Source organism: Eublepharis macularius, chromosome 7, assembly GCF_028583425.1.
Source record: "Eublepharis macularius isolate TG4126 chromosome 7, MPM_Emac_v1.0, whole genome shotgun sequence".
Taxonomy (NCBI): domain Eukaryota; kingdom Metazoa; phylum Chordata; class Lepidosauria; order Squamata; family Eublepharidae; genus Eublepharis; species Eublepharis macularius.
The window spans coordinates 80,655,230-80,677,345 of NC_072796.1; the positions used below are offsets into that span (position 1 = coordinate 80,655,230).

At 40.9% G+C, this 22,116-nt stretch overlaps 1 protein-coding gene across 1 annotated transcript in view; it reads left to right on the forward strand.

The window, feature by feature from the left end:
• Nucleotides 1-21,771, forward strand: part of LOC129333340 (desmoglein-1-like) — a 58,054-nt gene extending 36,283 nt beyond the window's left edge. Inside the window, exons 10-16 of the mRNA XM_054984920.1 lie at nucleotides 5,323-5,465; nucleotides 6,893-7,114; nucleotides 7,684-8,337; nucleotides 10,858-11,009; nucleotides 14,238-14,301; nucleotides 15,135-15,358; nucleotides 17,736-21,771. Of these exons, the coding sequence (XP_054840895.1) occupies nucleotides 5,323-5,465; nucleotides 6,893-7,114; nucleotides 7,684-8,337; nucleotides 10,858-11,009; nucleotides 14,238-14,301; nucleotides 15,135-15,358; nucleotides 17,736-18,725 (2,449 nt within the window). The 3' untranslated portion in view covers nucleotides 18,726-21,771. The remainder of the gene's footprint in view (nucleotides 1-5,322; nucleotides 5,466-6,892; nucleotides 7,115-7,683; nucleotides 8,338-10,857; nucleotides 11,010-14,237; nucleotides 14,302-15,134; nucleotides 15,359-17,735) is intronic.
• Nucleotides 21,772-22,116: the final 345 nt, after the last annotated feature.

A 22,116-nucleotide genomic window follows, 5' to 3' on the forward strand; every position in this document is an offset into this window, starting at 1 on the left:
GCCCACAGAAATGTCTAGTTTATATGACTTAAATTTCTCTGTTAATATATTAAATTTGCTTCCTCCATTTCCTAAATATGTTTTATTCTGTCCCCAAAACAGAAGATATGCTAGAGCACCAGAAATGAAACAATCCTATGAAATAAAGAGCACCAGAAAAGAAGCAATCCTATGAAATAAAAAAGTGTCTTTCCTAGAACAGTATTTCCACATATTTATATGTAACCCATGGGTTAACACATATTTATAGCACTTTGCTAAGAGAAAGGAAAAAGTAAATACCCACACCATGGCAAAATTAATGTTAAAGCTCAAAATAAGGCAATTAAAAAGAAACTTCTAAAGCAGAGGATGGCATTTCTGATCTTGTGAAAAAGGTTGAAAAATGATTACTATCACAAGAAAGGCACAGTACTGCCTCCTGAGAGGATGACTCGGCAGCCATCCATTTCTCTGGACATCACCCCTTCCCCATGATTTTGCATATTCATGCAACAGCACCCTACAGCCAAAGCCAGCCAATCTCCTTCCTCATGCCCATCTGAGGAAACAGTCCCCATTTCCAGTCTCTTTCCCTCCCATCTTGGCCATTCTCAACACAGAAAAGGGGAAAGGACTAACAGTAGGACTGGTTCCAATTCCCTGAGTACAGAAAGACACATCAGGTCTGTTGATTTAGCCCTCTCAGCTCTTTAAGTTTTGCAAGACCCATCTCCCTCGGGAACTTTTCTTGAAGTCGTCTAGCTCCCCAGAACTCATGATCTACCTGTTGGAGACCCCCCCCCCCCATTCTGTTATCATCTATTAACATTGGTTTCAATCGGAAATACATTTCCAACTGCAATACACCCACTTGGGATGAAAATTTCAGCAACTGTATCCTACACCTCAAAGAATCCTCCATGGTAACTTATAAGGGGATAGGAGAAAATGCTTTGTTTGATAAGCAAGTAACATGGTCACTTGCACAGCAGGAGACATGAATTGACCTGCGTGTTTTTCAAGCAAGGAGCAGTGAAATCTGCTAAGCAAAAACAGGGCAATGAGTAAGGGTAATTAAAACTCCCCCTCCCACCCCTCTCTCCCTGCACACTAGTACTTGAAGGATTTTTCTCCCAGTCCAGTTCCAGCTCTGAAAGTCTGGGGGGAATGCTTCATGCATGAGCATTCAGATTCAGGAGGAAGCATGGTGTCTCTCTGCTGGCCTGTGCACTCCAGTTTTGTTTAAAAATAGATCCTCTCCCCATGTTCTTTATAACACTAATAATAATATTTGGTTTATATACTGCCCTTCAGGACAACTTAACGCCCACTCAGAGTGGTTTACCAAGTATGCTGTTATTATCCACACAACAACAAACACCCAGTGAGGTGGGTGGGGCTAAGAGAGGTCCTAAAAGCTGTAACTAGCCCAAGGACACCCAGCTGGCTACAAGGGGGAGTGGGGGAGTGGAGGAGTGGAGACTCAAACCTGGTTCTGCAGATTAGAGTCCTGCCGCTCTTAACACTACACCAAACTGGCTCTCTTTAAATATGAATGAGATACTGCCTTTCCTCCATTTTCTTACCTGATCTAATAATAGTGAGCAGGATTTGTATCAAGGAAATTGTCGACCTACTTTTGTATAACATCAAATATGTTGAGAGATCTTGGAAACTGGATCCTCACATCTTAGAGCTTTCCTCATCAGAATTCTCATCTGGCATTGCCCTGCCTTTTGTTCAGAGGTAGGGCCTCTGTCCCTCCCTCTGCCCCTCTCCCAGCATGGTCCATTCTTCAGCTGCCTGTTTCATTTTCAGATTATAGAAGCAACATAGTTACCACTCTCTACTGTGGGTATGCTATTTATTGTGAGTGATATGGTCTAGCCTCTGACCACCTCCAATCTGCAGGATTCTGCTTTCCTGGTAGTAAACACAAAATATATACCCATCCCATGCATGCATGCATTCCAGCTATCATGGGAGTGAAGGTAGTTTCCACATCTACTTCTTTGATCCCAGTCTGCAACATCTGCCTTCAGTTGTCCCTGGCAAGTTGATAGACAGGCAGGTATAGCATTAAAGAAGAGAATGGAATAACAAGCAAACAAGACCTGTAGCTTCAGAAAATCAGTCCAACGGGAACAGTGAAAACTGAAATGCTGTGTTCAGAAATGTGTAGGGATGATGTTTTTTGATGGGAATATCTGTTAACTGTTTAGTTAAAGGATGTCCTTTTCAAATTATCTTCTGAGTCTCTCCTTCCTGCCTCTCTTGCTGCCTTTTCCTCATCTCATGCAACTGTGAAAAGCAGACAATAAGGCACAACTGTTACCCAAAGGGAACTCATGTCAGTAAGCACACATATGAGCATGCCCACACATGTAGGTCTTAAACACTGGTTCCCTGGGGATCTTTAAAATCTTTATGTATGCACACACAACAAAGCTGTACCTACCTCCATATATTTTTACATTTTTAATTACATTTTTATTTATTAGCACAAAACCAAAAAAAACCAGAAAACCCCAAGAGAAACAATGCTAGCAACAAAAACTCTATATATACATATATACATATGCTTCTATGAAAGGTTTCCAAATATCAAAAATAAGTCCATAAGCAATTGCCGGCTATATGCAATACATTCAAATGTTGATAACCTTATAAGATCCTCAATACAATGAGTTACAGGAAGTGGACTTTTGTCTTTCCAGTGATGTAGTATAAATCATTTAGTGACTGTAAAGGCACAGAGTGTCCATTTCCATTGACCATCAGGTAGGTTCCAAGAGATAGGCAAATAGTTTAAAAGTACATTAACATCCTCAAAAATAAATGAGTATTCTAATGCAAAATTAGTATGAGTAATAACTTTCTCCCAAAAGGGCCAAATAACTGGACATGCTCAGAGTATATGCTTAATAGATGCAACTTGTAAGTTACACTGCCAACAATCCTGTAGTAAATCCTGTAGTAAAAAAGTGCTGTCATGTCCAATATGCTCTAAACATAATTTTTTTGCTGAATAACTAACAGCTTAATATCCATAGCAACAACAGGCATAAGGCTTAAAGTAGACATGGGCACGATCCAAAAAATAATCCCGATTTAGCTGATTGTGATTCCACGGCGGCGCCAAACCCAGGTACCCGAACCTCGCCGATCAAGTCCCGTTTCCGATACAGAATCGGGAATCGGGAATCAGGAAGGCCGACGTGGGAGGGTGCCCCACCACCAACACTCCCCCAGACCAGAGTGACCAGGCACTAGAGTGTGTAATACTGTGTGAGCCCTTAGCCAAGGAGGTGCCAACTGAACTTGGCTCCAGAGCTAGACGGCAGCCCTGGAAGCAGAGAGAGAGAATAAGAATAGAGCCCAACCCCAGCTGCAACACTCCCCTCCAGACCTGAGCCCTCAGCTGAGGTGCCCACCGAGCTTGGCCCCAGAGCTAGGTGGCAGCCCTGGAACCAGAGGAGATAGCTCCCTATTCCCTAATTCCCTATCCACTGAAGCCCAAAGCTAAAGCTCCCTCCCCCCCCCTCTCTCTCTCTCTCTTGCGCTTTCTCTCTCCAAAAGCGGCAAGCGAGAGCTCGCCTCTGTCCCACTCCACCCGCAAGCGGAAAGTGAAACTTTGTTGCGCAGCACATGGCTATTTATAAAGCCTGGGTCTGCTACGCAGGAGGGCTGTGTTTGGCCATAAGAGCTGCCTCTCAGGCTTTGCAGGGATGAGATTCGAGTGCCCATGGCTACAGAAGAACACTCCCTTCCCCCGCCCTCCCCTCTCTTCTCCCAAATGGACGAGATGGGTGCTCGCTTTTCTGGCTGCTCCGTGGTTGGAAGGAAGCCCTGCTGATCAAGGAAAGCTGGGCTTCCATTCGCATTTCCAGGGCGACAGAAGGAGGGCAAACAGCTCCGGCATTCCCCAGGCTCCGTTTCCACGGGGCTCCGTTCCCTCCGGAACAGATGGCTGGCGCCAGACTGTCTGCAGACTGCAATCCCGAACGTAAACTGATCGATCCGCTGAACCAGGAGCCCTGGACGGAACCGATCAGCCCGGTCCCGATGGCGCAAACGCCAAAATCGGGACAATTTTCAGACCGTAATTCCGATCGTGCCCATGTCTAGCTTAAAGCCTTATCTCATTGTTTTGGCAGAACTGAATGATCTCGTTCATTATTCCATTCATCTCTGAGGCTCTGTGTATCATATTTATTGATCAATGTCAAATATTTATAGACAAATATTGTTGGGTTTGTTTTCTGTGTTGATTCAATAAGAGTTTCCAAAAGTTGATCTAAGGTTTTGAAATAAATAATAAATGATCATCTACATTTGTATCTACTTCTGTATATGAGAGAGAGGGAGATGCTTGTCCTAGCCAAGATACAGAATATTGAAAGAAAAGGGGGGGAAATGAGTCCTAAAGCAGCAAATATAACCAGCACATCTAGGTAATTCAATGATAAATATACAATAGCAATTTGCTTGTGGTGACCCAATAAAAACTTCACTTTGCAAGATCCTAGCATTCAATCAGTGTTATTTTAGTTATTTTACCCAAAGTAATGTGTTCCTCCCACATGGCTAGGCCAAGGAAAAACCATCCTGGAGCAGAGTTAAATATGGGGCTGGGAAGATGCAGAGAGTGGCTGAGGAAGGAAGTTTGGCTGGAATGAGGGGGTAGGTTAGGGAAGGCTATGGGGAACTGGTGACCATTTTTAGGTGGAAAGGAATGCCTAGTTATTTTCCTGATTTTTTTTCATGGCCTGGATATGGAGGGTCTCAGAGAGTCACAGAAAAGACAGTCTTGAAAAAGGTGTGCCAGCGTTCTCACAGGAATCAGGCCATTTCATCTTGTAATTGCTGAAGATTATATGTAGTCTGATTGTGATTCTCTGGTTTGATATCAAAGATGGGTCACTTCTATATCTTTGGCAGTACATGGACTGAAGGGGAAGGTCTTGGGTAACACAAGAAGTGGTTTCCAAATATTGCTGTAGATTACTGGTTGTGGCTATCTTTTTAGCAATTAGATTCATTATCTGGAAATTCTAAAGAATATTTAGGTCGGATTTTGTTTAGTTATTCTCTGAATGCACATATCCCTACTGTTTACTACCATTTTTCTTAATATATAGCATGAGCTAATTTCTAGGAAAGAGTTGGTTTGTTCTCACATATCAGTTTGCTTTTCACTTAAAATTTATTTCCATCTGAATGCCAAATGGCAGGACAAATTTTTAAAGTAAATTTCATATTAAAATTACATTGCATGAGCAATTCAGGTGTATTAGCAGTTTATAACTGATTCTAAGTATTTCTGTTAATCAAATCCAGCTATCAGATGGGACACGATCAAGCTGCTTGGTTTAATGTCAACTCAAAATCTGCAGTAATCACTTTTAAGAGACAAATTGATCGGGAGTCAATTTATGTACATAATGGGTATTATACTGCAGAGGTGCTAGCTATTTGTACAGGTAAGGAAACAGATTTTCTCATCCTTCCTTGAAATTACTCTGAATTCTGCAACTGGTATCCAACATCATTCAAAAGTGCTTTTGCTCAGGCACATTCTGTTCTGCAGAGTGACCTACTCTAGATATTGGTAATTTACTATAAGCTGCTTTAAGTATTTTGGAAAATGCATTAAAATTAGACATGGGCATGAATCTAAATATGAATTGATTTTGGTCACAAAATTAACCATTTCGTGTATCACGAAGCACCGTTTTGTGGGGATGCGGCTTTCAAGGTTTTCACGAAATTCATGACTTTTTTTGCCTGTTTCACTCGCTTTGTGAATGTTTCATGATTGCAAACAGGCTGGCACCGATCCATTGACTCCCTAGGCAACAATGGACCCAGACCTTTTGTTGCCACTGGAAACCCCAATCACAGCCCACTTACCCTTGATTGGCAGCTCTCCTAGCCATCTGGAGAACTTTCATTCTGTCCTATACAGGCAGGAGCTGGGGGTCAATCTCCTAGACAACCACGAAGGTGGACCAGTATTTTTTAACATCCAATCTAACAGTGAGTTCTGGAGAGCTCAAAAGCTTGCACACCATTTTGTGCCATAACTCTGATTGGCAAAACCCTCCCCTCACTCCAGATATGCAAGGGCTGGCTAACGTTCAACAGTGGTGGGGAGAGGCCACCCTACACCCATCCATTTTGTAGTTATTCAAGCAGAAACCGAGCTGAAGTCTCCCTGCAAGTTTGGCATCTCCTTGGGTGAAGGGGAACATTAAAATGTCCCTGGTTTTGACAAATCACAAAACTAAAAAATCGTTTTGTGAAACTAGTCAATTTTGTTAAAATTCATGGCTCGCAATTCATGAGAAATGATGAAACATGAACATCTCGTTTCTTTTTTCCCATTTCATGCCCATATCTAATTAAAATGTGTAAACATTTCCCCATGACACTTGCAACTAAAGGTTAGATTGGTTATTTCAACTCCATCTCTTTGCTTTCTCTTCTTCAGCTCCTCACCCCTTGTGAGAAGCCCACTGCGTCCTCAGCATCATCTGCTTTAATTTGCAAAATTTTGCTGATCAGCAATTGAGTATTTAATGGTTGCTTAAGTTGTCATTCATCAATAAACCTCCCTATCACTCATGTTTATTTTCTGAACTTATCTCTGGCTTGCACATATTACCATTGAAACTCAATGACTTGTTTATATACTGAGTAAATTGTTTTTCTATTACTGTTTTAATTTAATTTAATTTAATTTTTTCTCCAGTGGACACATTCTGCTTGTTTTTAATCTCTGTGTGTTGTTCAATCCTTTAAACACTTTTACGTTTTACATCCCTGAAGCTTGTTGCATTGTTAGCCACCTTGAATTCAAGGCGTCAGGTGTGATATAAATATTTTAAACAAACAACTTCTATTACAGAAAGCCCTTTCACAACAGCCACTGGTACCATTGTGCTTACAATCGAAGATGTCAATGATAACTGCCCAACTGTAAGCAGTGAAGTCAGAAAAGTTTGCATGTCCAGCCCAACAGTCATAATCACAGCAAAAGATCTAGATGATTATCCAAACGGTCAGCCCTTTCAATTTACCATCGTAGCACAGCCTGCACAAACATCATGGACTATCAGAGTAGTCAATGGTGAGTAACATTATTTGTAAATGTCACCATGGAACTTGAACTCTCCCAGATTTGCACATCCCTCAGTCCCTTCCCACCCCACTTCAGTGCCAACGATCTGCTTTGCAGGTGTGTTTGATGCCTACTTCTGTCAACTGATGGCTGTTTTTCAAGTACTTCTGATATATAGGCACCCAAATGAGTTCCCCAAGCAATAGAGCAAGTAGACAAGAAAGCAACATCATTGCAATGGGCTACAGGAGATAATGTCTGCTGATTTGTTTTAATTGTAACTAGGTGGGCTTTTAAATGGTCTATCTCAAAGATGGAACTGAAGTCATTGCAGCTCAGCTTGCCATTTAAGTACTCTGGGTTTCTTTAATGTAGAACACACATACTTTAGCTTGCATTAGATAGAAAACTAAGGCCATGTTATGGCAAAGATTTGATATGACTGTTTAACTTTATACAACTCTCCTGCCTTAGTCCCAATCAAGCGATAAAATATTTCTCAAAGGGTTCCCAAATAAGATCTCAAAGTAAAATTCTTCACCTAATTTTTAAAAATTACTTTTCCCACTCCCTAACAGATACCTCTGCAGAACTCTCCACAATGAAAATGGATTTTGAGATTCACGAAGTCTATGTTGGTGTGATAGACAACAGAGGCAGAAGTTGTGAAAGACCACAATTGGTTCCTTTGCAAGCTTGCCGTTGTGATCAAAACAGAAAGTGTATTGCTGGTGCTACGCAGAGGGTCACTGTTATCATTAGTGGTAGTGCTGCTGGTGGTGGAGTGGGCAGTGCTGCAGGTGGTGGTGGAGCAGGCGGTGGTGGAGCAGGCGGTGGTGGAGCAGGCGGTGCTGCGGGCAGTGGTGGAGCAGGCGGTGCTGCTGGTGGTGGAACAGGTGGTGCTGCTGGTGGTGGAACAGGGGGCTATGGTTGGGAAACAGGGGGTACAGCTGGAGGAGCAGGGAGTTTAGGTTGGGGAACAGGGGGTACAGCAGGGGGAACTGGTGGAGCAGGTGGAGCAGGTGGAGCAGGTGGTGTAGATTATGGTGCTGGTGGTATAGGTACAGTTGGTGGTGGAGGGACTGGTGGTGACTATGAGGGTGTTGGCACAGGAATGGCTGCTGGTGGTGGTGATAATAGTGATTATTATGGCCCAAGACAGCAGATGGGAACAATGACACTTAGTGCTGCAGCTGTTGGTCTGATGTTTCTCGGAGGATTAATATTTGTGTGTAAGTATTTCTTCAAACTCGATTTGCTATTTGTAGTTTTACAGTCTTGTGCCCACTTTTCAAACACAAGGCCTCTGATTTCTCTCATGTAGCCTTTTCCTGAAACTTGACTCATATCGTAACAGGTGGCTTAAGCATCTTCTCTTGAAATAAGCAAGTGCTTTAAACCATGTGAGAGTTTGCAGATTAGATGAGATTAACTCTGTACTTATGTGCACATACTTACTCATTTTGGTGGCTTTCTCAAGCACTGCATTTCATGCAGAGATTTGTGATAGCACAGCTAACTTAGAATCCAAATGGCCATGGAGGCCTGTTTTCTTTCCTTCTGAAAACTCCTAAAATGGCTCATACACAGGAATCTCTGGGTACAGCACTGAGTCTCTACAACAGATCTGGGGGTGTAAAAATGTTGGGGGGGGGGGCATTGTTGTATCAGTGATGGGGGAAGAATTAGATTGGACCTCAGTACTGATCATATAGTATGGGATTCCTTTCCCCATAGTGACACTTTGACAACTGATGTTATGTGGTTTGTCTGCCCACTGTTTTTTGCACAAAGAAAAATAAATGAAGAAGATTGTGTTCATAATGCATATAAAAGTAGTCAGAATTAGTTGACCATGTTCCTGATTCTATGCAATTTAAAACCAAAAATGTTTACATCCAGCCTGTGAAAAGTCCAATAAAAAGGGTGATTAAATGTATTTGACTAAAGAAGTTTTAAAACACTTTTAGTATGTGCAGAGGAAATGCATTATCTCGGCAATGAAAAGGACAAGAGACTTGCTTTTCTTAATGAAAGCTTTGAATTCAGATAGCCTGATTGATTGTTATAACATCATAACACTAAAAGCAGGTGATGTGCAAGGACTTTTTTCCCTTTCTCCACTATTTCCTCTTTCCCTTCCCTGAAAGCCCACCCCAACAGTTTCTCCCCCTTTTCTGTTTCCCTATCTCCTTCCTACCTACTAGCCAACCTACCTTTATCAGCCCCCCATTATCAGCTATATTTATTATTTATTTACTTCGTTTATACCGCCACCTTTCTCCGCAACAGGTACCCGAAACAGCATACAGCATTCTTCTGTCCTCCTTTTTATCGTCACAACAACCTCATGAAGTTAGATAGGCTGAGAATATATAACTGGCCCAAAGCCTCCCAGTAAGATTCTATGGCAGCATGGTAATTCAAACCTGGGTCTCCCAGATCCTAGTTTGAAACTCTAACTACTATATAACACTACATCAGTGAGTCATGCAAGTCACATGGCAGCAAGTCACCTGATGTTTGCTGCCAGGCCTGACCCAAGTCCTCTCTCAAAGACCAAAATAGCCCCCAAAAGGGCCCTGCCTTTTATTGACAGATATTTTGGCTGCCTGGCAGTGACCACTGAGGGAATTTGTTTCTTAAAACTAAATATGCCTCTTCTATTATCTTGGATGGGTTTAACCCCCACCCACCCCCTGTAGTGGTTTTTTTTAATTATTATTATTTCTGGTTTTTCTGCAAACCTGGAGTGTTTTTCAGATTTGGAGAAAGATCTGACTTGTTTGTTCACATCTCCCTCAAAGGATATGGGAAATGCCAGAAGAAATGGAGAGGGAATAGTATGGAGAGGGGATACAGGGGAAAGTAAAGTGTCCCCACACTATTCCTTGCAGGTTCCCTAACTAGAACTAGCCCAATAGCCAGCGCCATACAAGTGGGCCTAGCCTGGTTACTGGCAGCATGCAGCTAAGCCTGGCCCACTCTAGGGTTGACCAGTAACCAAGCTAGGGTTGCCAGGTCCCCTCAGCAACTGGGGGGGGGGGCTTGCCAGCAATGTCATTACATCACCAGCAATGCACTTGACATCACTCCCTTTGCATCCAGAAGTGATATCAAAGTGTTACGGGGTGACTGTGAGGAGACTCTGGAATCTGGTATTTGGGATTAAACATAGAGTTATGCCCAAATAAATGCCAGAGCATTGTCAGCATCTCCTGGAAATGTGCTATCCCTTCTGGGCTAGCAGGAAGTGACATTATGGTATCAGAATGCTGCTGATTCCCCCCCCCTCCCATTTCCCATTATTTTCCCCTGCTGGCCAGTTGAGCAGCAGTGGGAAGAACCAACTGACAACAGGGAATTCCTCGCCATCAGCAGAGTCTGGGTAAGCCTGGCTAGGTCATACAGAGTTTTCCCATGGAGAAGCTGCCAGGAGCGCAGGAAGGAAAGCTGGACACAGGGGCAGAAAATGGTAGGTTACCTGGCAAGTGGGAAGGAGAGAAGGAAGCAGGAAAAGGGGAGAGACAATGGGGGCTTTCAGGGAAAGGAAAAAGTAAATCATTGGGGAGGAGGAAATGCCCCCAAGTCCATGTAAGTCTTTCGTTTGTTCCTATTGTGTTAATATTTGAGACCCAGAACTTAACCAATCACTAGCAAATTTAGTTGTACAAAGTTTAATTTGTATTTTGAGGTTCAGCTTACTTTTTATTAAAAAGCTATGTATCTTTTCTTCCCTTTCTTTCAACCAGTGGTTCCCATTCTGATGTCACAGAGCGACTGCTGTGGCTATTGTAGGCGTCGTACTGTTGGTGGAGTTGGAGCTGGATTTGAGCCTGTGCCTGAATGCACAGAAGGAGCGATTCATTCATGGGGAATAGAAGGAGCACAGCCTGAAGACCGGGTTGGTTCAGAAATATGTAGCCTATCATATGCCAAATGTTGACTCTCTAAAATGGAGACATACATTAAGCCTAAAATACAACATACATTAAACACAGGATGGGTTGAGGGAAAACTCAACCCTTAGGATTGCCAGGGTCAAGGGAGTAGCTGAAGATCTTCCAGAATTACAACTCATCTCCAAGCCACAGAGAGCAGTTCCCCTGGAGAAAATTGTTGCTTTGGAGGGTGGACTCTATGGAATTATACTCTGCTTAGGTCCCTCCCTTCCCCAAACCCGGCCTTCTCCAGGCTCTACTTAGGGTTCTCATGTCCCTGTCCCTGGAGGGACACATTACTTACCAGGAGGAAGCTTCTCTCTTGTACACTTTGCATGCACGCTCCTAGTGCAAATGAGATGACTTCACATTCAGAAGTGATTCTGAATCATTCAGTCCATTTGGGGCAAAAATTGGCCCCTGTGACGCATGGGAGTATGCCTGCCATTACTTGAGAGAATGAAGTCATTACACCCCAGCCAGAGCACGCCCACTCCACACTTGCCCAGGTTGCCTGCTGGTGATGGGTGATCACCAGGTGGTTTGCCATCAGTGGGCAGCAGGGAAAACTCCCGGAAAATTGCCTGCTACCAGTAGGCAACTGGAAATCCTAGCCCCACCACCAAAATCTCCAGGAATTTCCCAACCTGGAGCTGGCAAGCCTAACTCGCATGTAACTTGTGACCTGGCACTCACCTTAAAAGTAGTGCATGGAGGAGGAATTGGCTTCCAAGCACGCATGGAAGCAAGAGGAACTTCATAATTCACTCTCTTCCACCTGGCAAGCTTTCACTAGCAGAAAAGGGCCATGGTGTAGGGCTGTTTGTCTCTCTACTGGTTCCACATGTCTCTCAGACAGACATGTAGAACTGGCAATAAGAAAAACAGCCCACTTCCCATGGTTCTTTCCTGCTAGCAAAAATGTGTGGAGTGGAAGAAAAGGAATTATGAAATTCTTCCTGCCACTACAGGTGTTCAGGATCCAATTTGCCCCTATAAACTATTTTGAGTGCCAAGTCACATGTTAAACACAAGTTGGATTGGAGTTTCCCCCAACCCAACTCTCATTTAATGTCTAATCAGACCCAACCCATCTATTATGACCAGATGCAAGGTTTGTTTTCGTGCTGGTTGTTTAGAGTGGAAGTACATCATTTGTTCAATAGTGTTGCAATCCATTCCATTCATCATTGTCCTTTTTCTTCAGGCCTGTTTTTGGATGATATTTTTAAATATAAAATGCAGTTATATACATTTCAGTGTGAACAGTAGGCCAGTCAGGTTTCTTTGCTCCTTTCCTCCTCCTTCCAGTTAAATTCATTCTTTCAGTTCTCTGCATATGTATATGTACATGCATAAAATACCTTAGACTGAATCTGACCACTGATCTATCAAGGTCAATATTGTTCACTCTGACTAGCAACAGCTATTCAGGTCTCTAGAAGAGCCCTTTCATATTATCTGCTCCCTGAGTCTCTTAATCAGAGATGCTGGGGATTGAAACTGAGAACTTATACTGAGACATTATATTGAGACTGATCCATAGCCCACCTCTGTGCTGACTCACCATGACATTCCTAAATCAATGATAAATTATCAGACTTTACTGTTTGTGTGCATGTGTGCACGTGTGCATGTGTTGGGGGGGGAGTAAATACTGTTTTTCATTTTACAGACACTCATGTTTTGTAATGATTGGTAAAGCCTGATTCCAAAACATTGATGCTTTAAAAGGTTCAAAATGAGCAGCTGATTTGACATCAACAAGAATTGATGATGAACCACTGATTCAGTTATTCCATGATCACAGAGACCTCATCTAATTAGTTTTGAATGAAGTAACAAAAATTGCAGAAAGGAATAGAAACTTTACTCAAAAGCACTTACTTCTGAGTAAACATATAGCACGCTCTAGTCTTTAGGATTTTACCAGGGAAAAATATCACTGCATTAAGTGCATTGTGGAGGCCCTGGTTTCAATTCTGTTTGCAGCTCAATGTAGAAAAGGAGTGAAGTACAGAAGTGTCCTAATGTGGAAGCACCCAAAAATTCATGATGTATCAGAAAAAACACTTCTGAACATGAACAAATGATTTTTTCTTCCTGGAAAAATTAATATTATTTGGGTAGTTTTTTAAAAATGCTTACAACTGCATATAAATCTTACAAGTAGTAGTGCATCTGCTTGGCATGCAGAAGGTCCCAGGTAAAATCCTTGACATCTTCAGTTAAAAGGAGCAGTTAGTACATGATGTGAAAGACCCTGAAGAACTGCTGCCAGTCTGAGTAAACCGTACTGACCTTGATGAACGACGGATCTGATGCAGTATGAGGCAGCTTCATATGTTCTTCTGGTCCTTATATTCGCTGTCATATAGAATCCATCTGAGAGACCACTCCCCAAAACACAGATTAGTCAGGCCTTTTCTTGTAGTCAGCTGTAAATATACTGATATCAAGAATTTAAAATAAAAGTAAAGTCATAAGAAATAAGACAGTTTAGTTTAGTTTAGTTTAGTTTAGTTTAGTTTAGTTTAGTTTAGGCTCAGGGCAGGGTACAACAATAGTAAAAATACAAAGGATAAACAATAAAAACAAGAGTCTCAAAAGAGTGTAACTTTCAGAACTAAAAATCACGAATATGAATTCTGACATCCCAAGATGGGGCCCCTTCATGCTTTCCTGCCCACCAAACATAAAAAGGGAGGAAGTGCAAATTGATACTGCGCTCTAATATCACAGGCGTGGAGGGCAAATCACTATATAGTGTCCCCACTGGCAGGAAACCAGTAGGGAGGCTCGTTGATGGACCTAATGCCAGCCTCAATCATATGCCTGGCAGCACTACCTTTCCTCCTCTTTCCCCATCTTCTCTGTGAGCTGAGTTAGGTGTTCGTATTCTCCAGATTTACTGAGTCACCATTTCCTCCATATCTATATTAACCTTTCCTACATGGAAATTGCAGTTCTCACACGGAACAGTTTCCCTCACTGCACCTCACTGTGTGAGCACACACACAGACCTGACAGCTAATTTGCCAAACCTCTAGCATTACTGTTAACCTCCTAGGTGTTATAGCAGGGGGTTCTTAAAATACAGCACGGTCTGCGTGTCGCTTTCTGTTCTGTTCACAGTTCTCTGAATCATGGCAAAAGTGTGTATTTAAATACAGTGGTGTTGTTTTTTTCAGGATGTTTCAAATATGTGTGTGCCAGTAAAAGGTGCAAGTAAAGGCGAATTTGCTGACTCCTCAGGCAAGTAAAGACTCAAGTTCTCTGAAATTGTACCTTCAGTAAAATAATCTTCATTTATTTTTCTGTGAATAATACCTTGAGATACAAGACTGCTTGTATCTGTTTGAGATACAAGAAAGACTGTTATTGCCTTTATTAACATTATTGGGAATGACTTAACAGTGAATTAACATGTGACTATAACCCAAATCTCTGTAATAGTTTAAGAGAGGCTTTATGGCATAGACACTTCAACCCATAAAATGAAGACTCCTTTGATTAAAGCTTAAAACCGTGCATGGCAATCAAATTTAAATAAATGAAGCTAAAGTGTGATTTCCTACACAAGCATGCATATGCTGTCCTTCTGAAATCCAAGTCATGTGGAGGCTGCTCCATGCAGCCACTAATGAAAATATTTTTGAATCCACAAAGAGACTAACAGAATTCGGAAATGCTTGAAACAACTTCAGTATGAATAGCAATTGAAACATCAGTCATTAAGCCATGCTTTACAACGAATGAAGGTCATGTGACTTTAGGACAAATCCACAGATTACCACTTGCTGACTACTGTAGAATATAAAGAAATGTCTCCAAACTGTAAATCCTATAGCTTCACAGATCCATTGCAATTTCACTACTGCATACTGCTCCCCCACAAAAAGAGAGCATTTAACAAGTGATTAGCAAGGTTCATAGGCAGCTTACATTGAAAGTGGCTTGCCCAAATGATTTGGGCCTGAATTGACTTGAATTTATCTCATTGTTGGTTAGTAGACTGCAATGTTTGGGAATTATACAATTATTTGTTCTTGTGAAACTGTTAAGTAATAACTTTTTTTCATTTCCAGATATTTATACAACAAAGTATGGAGATGGAGGAGTGGTAAGTTCAGAAGAAACTACAGCACTAGGAGCAGCTAAAGGTTATGGAACGACTGTGGACTATGGAACTACAGGCTATGGAACTACAGGCTATGGAACAACAGGAAGAAAAGAAATATATGGAGGGACAATAAAAGAATACAGAGAGAGTGGAGTAAATATGGCATTCTTGGACAGTTATTTTTCTGAGGTAACACATGTTCATTTTTTCAGTCCTTAATGTCTTCAAAAACTGGTCATGTGACTACATGCAAGAATAACATTTAATCTCAGGTAAACAGGAAAACAATGAGGGTCAAGGAGGTGAGAAAATATTGTAATACACTGACAGAAAAAAGATGACAGTATGACAGAAATAATTCTCATATATCTTTATAGAAGCTAAACAATCATACTTGTTTGAAGTAAAGTTAATATATCATCACTAGAAAGTAAATAGATACTAAACCATATTGGTATTAATTAGTATCATGCTGGTCATCAGTTACCTTGATTAATTTGTGAGTTGAACAGATAATTTTATTTGAGGCATTCGTATTTTCCAAGATCCCAGCAGTGAGCAACCACTCTTCTGATTCAGTCTGAACAGTCACTGTAATTTAAAAAAAAATTAACTTCATTTGTATCCTGCCTTTCTTCCCAATGGGGACCCAAAACAGTTTACCTCATTCTCCTCTCCATTGTGTTCTCACAACAATCCTGTGAGGTAACTTAAGCAGAGAGTGCATGACTTGCTAAAGGTCACCTAGTGAGTTTACATAGCACAACAGAGAATCAAACATGGATTGCCCAGATTCTAGTCCATCATTCTAGCCACTACATTTCTAATACCTAACTCTATGTCAGTTCAAGAGTCACAGATATGAGAATGCAGAAGGTTACTGGACGGCTGTATGAACTGAAATATCAGGGTCAAAACTGTGATGGGATCTTCCTAGTGTGTTTTAACATTCAATTTCTTTCATGCATAGCCCAAACTTAGATTGAAGCCATGAACAGATGGCAGAGGGCACTTAATCATTCTCACCATTTCAGCTCCACATGGTCTTGTAAATTGAAACCACGTTCCCCAAGCTGTTAAAAAATTGTACCTGTCTTTTCCTTAAAAAGACTATTTACAACATAGGAGACAGGTTCAGTTAGTGGACCCATGTGGGAATGAAAGAACTAAATTAGAATCATAGAATCATAGAGTTGGAAAGAGCCATACAGACCATCTAGTCCAACCCCCTGCCCAGTGCAGGATCGGCCTAAAGCATCTCTGACAAGTATTCATCCAGCCTCTTCTTGAAAACTGCCCGTGAGGGGGAGCTCACCACCTCTCTAGGCAGCTGATTCCACTTTTGAAATACTCTGACCGTGAAAAAGTTTTTCCTAATATCCAGTAATTTAAGCCCATTGCTTTGGGTCTTATCCTCTGCTGCCAACTGGAACAGCTCCTTGCCCTCCTCCAAATGACAGCCTTTCAAATATTGAAAGAAAGCGATCATGTCCCCCCTCAATCTCCTCTTCTCCAAACTAAACATTCCCAAGGCCCTCAGCCTTTCCTCGTAGGGTTCAGTCTCCAGACCCCTGATCATCCTTGTCGCTCTCCTCTGCACCCTCTCGATTTTGTCCACATCCTTTTTGAAGTAGGGCCTCCAGAATTGCATACAATACTCAAGGTGTGGCCTGACCAAGGCAGTATAGAGAGGGGCTATGACTTCCAAATTGCCTCTCTCATCCCTGCATGACCCCAATCTGAATCAGGACCACATGCAGTTGTAATTGAGTTTAATGGATTGGAGACCTCTAATCTACATCACATCTAGTTTGAGACTAATAAAAAGCATCCCTCAGACAGAGCAAAGGAATCATAAGATTCAACCCAGTTCTACGCGCATCTGTCCAGTAAATGTAGAAAGAGGAAGCTATGCTATGCTTGCATAGGGCAGATATGTTGGCTATTCTGTGATTTCTTGGAAGTACAGAAAAGGCACAGAATTCAGCTTTCTGGAGATACCTGGTCTCTTTCTCTTTTTTAAAGTAAGCATCTAGGCTTAATGGCTTCAAAAATATGTTTGAAAGTATGTCAGTTATAACTGGTGAATCTCCGAAGCCAGAAAGGTAGCAAAAGATTTTCACTGGGTGGAGGTAGGGCTTCATCTCCAATGCCCACAAGGCCAAAATAAATTGTATTGTATATATTATATGCATTGGAGAAATTATCCACATTTTGATAATTTACATAGATTATAGAATTTGGCTTTTCTTAATGTAGAATTTGGATTTCCTGTATGCAGAATTCTGGGTATGGAAAATTGGGACGCAGTAGCCATTTCTAAGATTACTGAGCACAAAAGTTGTATAGAAACACTTTTCTTCAGGTCATGATATAATATTGGATATACCATATCTATGCATACCCATAAGTCTAACTGTTGTGTCTCCTTTTGTCATAACATAATTCTCTCTGCTTTTCAATGATGATCCATTATATCTTTTGGTAATATTTTTTATTCTCCTCACCATGCCAATGACAAATGAACAAGAATGGTCTAATTCTGTCTTTCCCTTTTTATTTTTAGAAAGCATTTGCCTATGCAGATGAAGATGAAGGCAGACCTGCAAATGACTGTCTACTGATATATGACCATGAGGGTATAGGCACACCTGTGGGTTCCATTGGCTGTTGCAGTTTTATTGGAGATGACCTGGATGACACCTATCTGGATACGTTGGGACCAAAGTTTAAGACACTGGCAGAAATCTGCTTGGGTGTCGAAATTGAGCCCTTCCCCGATGAAAACTTTCCTTGGCCATCTGTACCCAATCCTGAAATGGATATTAATCTTCCACCACCAGGAACAACTATTGTTGTTAATACATCATCTATGCCTCCACCAGTACCTCCACCAATGTCTTCACCAATGCCTACTGCTGTTGGTGGTACAACAGTTGTTACTGAAAACACCTATACAACTACTTCCACTGTACAGCCTCCTCCAAGGCCTATACCTGACCCCGTACTCCATGGCAATGTAGTGGTGACTGAGACGTATACGTCTGGGCCAACACTGAAACCTCCCACAATTAGTGTCGATCCACTATGTGGATCAAACGTTGTAGTCACAGAAAGAGTGGTTGGTCCTGCTTCAGTCGCTGATTTCCATGGCATGATAGATATCCCTGATATACCAGATGGATCAAATGTGGTGGTCACAGAAAGGGTTATTGCACCAAATTCAAGGATACCAACTTCTATGACCATTCCGGATCTAGCTGATGGATCTAATGTAGTTGTGACAGAAAGAGTGATTCGACCCACTGGTACCATGCAGGGCAATTTAAGCATTCCTCCTGAATTATCAAGTGCACGAAATGTGATTGTTACAGAAAGAGTAGTTTCTGGGGCAGGAGGAGTGGGTGGTGTGAGTGGCATGGGCGGGTTAGGTGGCATCACAGGCCAAATGCTCAGTCCTGATAACCTCTTTAGCCAGACAATTGGATCTGCTTCCCCTGGTACATCTCGGAGAAGGGTAACAAAGTACAGCACAATACAGTATTCTAATCAGTAAGACCACTTGCAGTTTTGTATTATTACAAAGTTCATGATTTGCAATATTTTTAGTTTTGCCATCAAATGACATTTTTATTATGTATACTTAGCAAATCGCACCAGGGAAAAACTAGTGTCTGAGACAGACAAAGCTAACCAGGTCAAATGAGAAATATAGAGCTAATGGCAATATAGGGAAGCATGGGTACATTTTTTCAGACATTACAGAAGCAGTTTGCACAGCCTTATGTACATACCTACACTCGCAGAGCATTGTTAGCCCATCCCACTACCTCCGTACAGTCATTCAGTCAGAGTGCCCTGTATTTGCCTACCATATTCTTTTCCTTTTTCTTTTTGCCAGCATGATTTAAAAATGGAACTGGATTCAAGGTGGCTTTTAGGAATAGCTTGTTTCACTGCATTCTGAAATGCCTGCCCCTTATTTTATAGTGCTTGTGTAGAATCTGTTCTAATAACTCCAAGTGCAACAGGTAGTTAAGTTTATTCTTAAAGCTCTCTGGCAGTAAACATGAAGCAGCTAAATATCAAAGTATGGTCAGAAGGAAACAAATGGCATATTTTTAATTCCTATTACTTACTGAGATCCTTTGTGATATTACAAGTAGTCAATACAGCAGTTTTATAGTGATCACACACACCTCTATCAGATTCCAGGTTAAAAGAGAATGGTATAAGCCATGACAATCTTTATAAATAAGGAAGATATGCTTACATTTAAGTACCCTTTGCATATTATCAGATCTCACAGAACACTCCCTCCACTATTTAAAATCTACTATGATAAAGTATCTGAACATAAACTCTTCTGATCTACCCACACAGCCAGGCCTGAACTTGAAACAATTAGCCTTATTAGGTTATATTTCCTCGTATTGTGTAGAAGATTTTTATCTTCCTAGCTTTCTTCGTAGTTTACTATAGAGTTTACTCCAAGTGACACATTGGCAGAACAAAAACAAATATTGAGGATGATGAACTTTGTTATTAAACCAAGAGTGCAACCGATATATGATGTAAGAATTAGAGGAAGGGGATGTTGCACTGCAGTTTGAAAGTAAATCTGGATACATTAAATATGCTCTGCCAAATATGTATTTCCATAATAATTTATTATTATCCCATTAATAGTATATGCTGCTGCAAAACACTAATCCTAGGCATCCTTACACACAGTCCCATTGAAATCCGAGGAGATTAACTACCAAGTAAACAGAATAGGATTACAAAGCACAGGACTTTTCTATATTGTTTACTACTTTCATGGATAGCTAAAAAAATAAAATACTGAATATTGACTAGGATCAAAAGAGCTATTTTAGGCATCCTTAATGGCTTGTTTTCTTTGAACAGCATACTCCATTAGGATCAGGAAGATAAAAAGCAGCCTATTAGTTCCTTTGTTTGCTACAGCTTTATTGGAGATGTTCCTCCACTGGTTTCAAAAGGTTTGTCATGTGGTATGAGGAACATATGTCCAAAGCCTCCTTGAGCACACACTAGTGATTGTGTGATTCTTTGGGTCCTGGTCTTCATGTTTTAGTTATGTACCATATGTAAACTAAAAGCCACTGCCATGCAGACAGTACACCAGTAGTGTAAATACAATAGGTATTCACAAGGTTTTTTTCCTAACTAGACTATAATAATCTATTCTCTATCCCTTTGACAATTACCATTATTTGGGTAGACATATATGGAACAATCTTGTGGGGGGATTAGCTACTTAAGCCTATTTCCATGTTACTTTTCCTAGCCTATGTTTTTAAAATGTGTGTTGATAAGCAGTTAGAAAAATGGGTTGATACTTGTATATTCCTCATGTTAGATGTGAACACAAAGCCAATGTCTAGCATTCTTATCAGACTGTCACATTTTACTTTTCTGGTGCTACGAAGATGTCTAGAAACTTCCTTGTACACATTTTAAGACATAATGATGGAAACAGAAGTTCAGAAGGAGCCTTTGGTATCTATTTGTTTTGATTTCTTTGGATCAGTTCACATTTAGACACTTGTGTCTTAAAGTCTTTCAGAAATTATCTACCTTTAACAGTTTTAAACCAGTTTACATTGACTTCTTCCAAAGTGTCCTGTAGTGGAGTTTTGTATGGCTTTTGAGAAATCTGTTAGAGATCCCGTACTTCCAGCTATAGATCCCAGGGATTCATGAGAAGATAGAATGGTTGTGTATACGCCGCTACTGTCAGGGATATAATGCTATTCCACTTTTGCATATTCTGTAAAGGATAATTAAAGGATATTTTAAAACTTTATTTGGTTATTGACATAGATTTTGATATTGTTATAAATGTTAACCATCAATGTTGAACCGTAATCATTCAAATCCTTCATTCAAATGGAATAGCATTTCATTGTTCTCCTGGAAAACTCTTGATGAATAACAGCTCCTGCAAATTTGAGAGAGAGGGAAAAATGTTTATAATTTGCAAGCTAAATCCAAATGTAATGTTTCCTTTCCACTTCTTCACTAATTGCAGCACCTGTCAGTACAATGACCCTCTAAGAGTATGGATTTTTATTGTTCAATTTAACATGATGTGGTTACACAAGACCTTTTCTGCTAATCAGAACTATTGCGTAATTAGTGTTACAAGGCTGTAATTCTCCAAGTCACTAACTGTATTCTTTATATTTATGAAAATGATTTTTTTAATTTGAATGTATGTCTGAGAGTAGAAACAATCTCAATTCAGAAACATAATGAAAGGGTTTTTTTAGATATAGTAACTGTCTTTATTAATAATAGATTTTGCCAGTACTCTTTACAAAGAAATATACTTTCTTACTTGCTTAGCAAACTTAGGCTTTAAGGCTTGCTTTCTCACCAGCCAGCAACAAGGAGTTGCCTGCCCAAAGCATTTCTGAGTATCAACACCCATTGCTGTTTTTCTGGTATGATTTTTTTAAAATTGTTCTTTCGTGAGTGAACTATTGAAGTTCTGGGGTTACAATGAATTGGCAAACATTACATTTGAAGTTGTAAAAGAATTATTTGGTTTAATAAAAAAAAACTTCTGGCTGCACTGTCTTATTGAGTTTATTTGTTGTTGAAGATTGTTTATTGCAAAAAGAAATACTCCATGTACAGATGTAATAAGCCTGGAATAAACAACAGGAAACTGCTGTTTCCCTCAAGCCCTGGCTATAAGCTATCTAGAGGCATTAGAGTGGCCACTATTGGCAACCATGGAGGGGGTTGGATTTTCCATCAGTAGAACGGAACATTCCTGCCTTCCTCTCCCACTGCAGCCCACTGATCTGCACTAAATGCTGCTCCTGGGGGATAGGGGGACTCAGGTATGGTCACTCTGAGGGGGGTCTCTATAGCTGGAAGAAGGAGTCAGGGGAAACTGCCAATTTATTTTG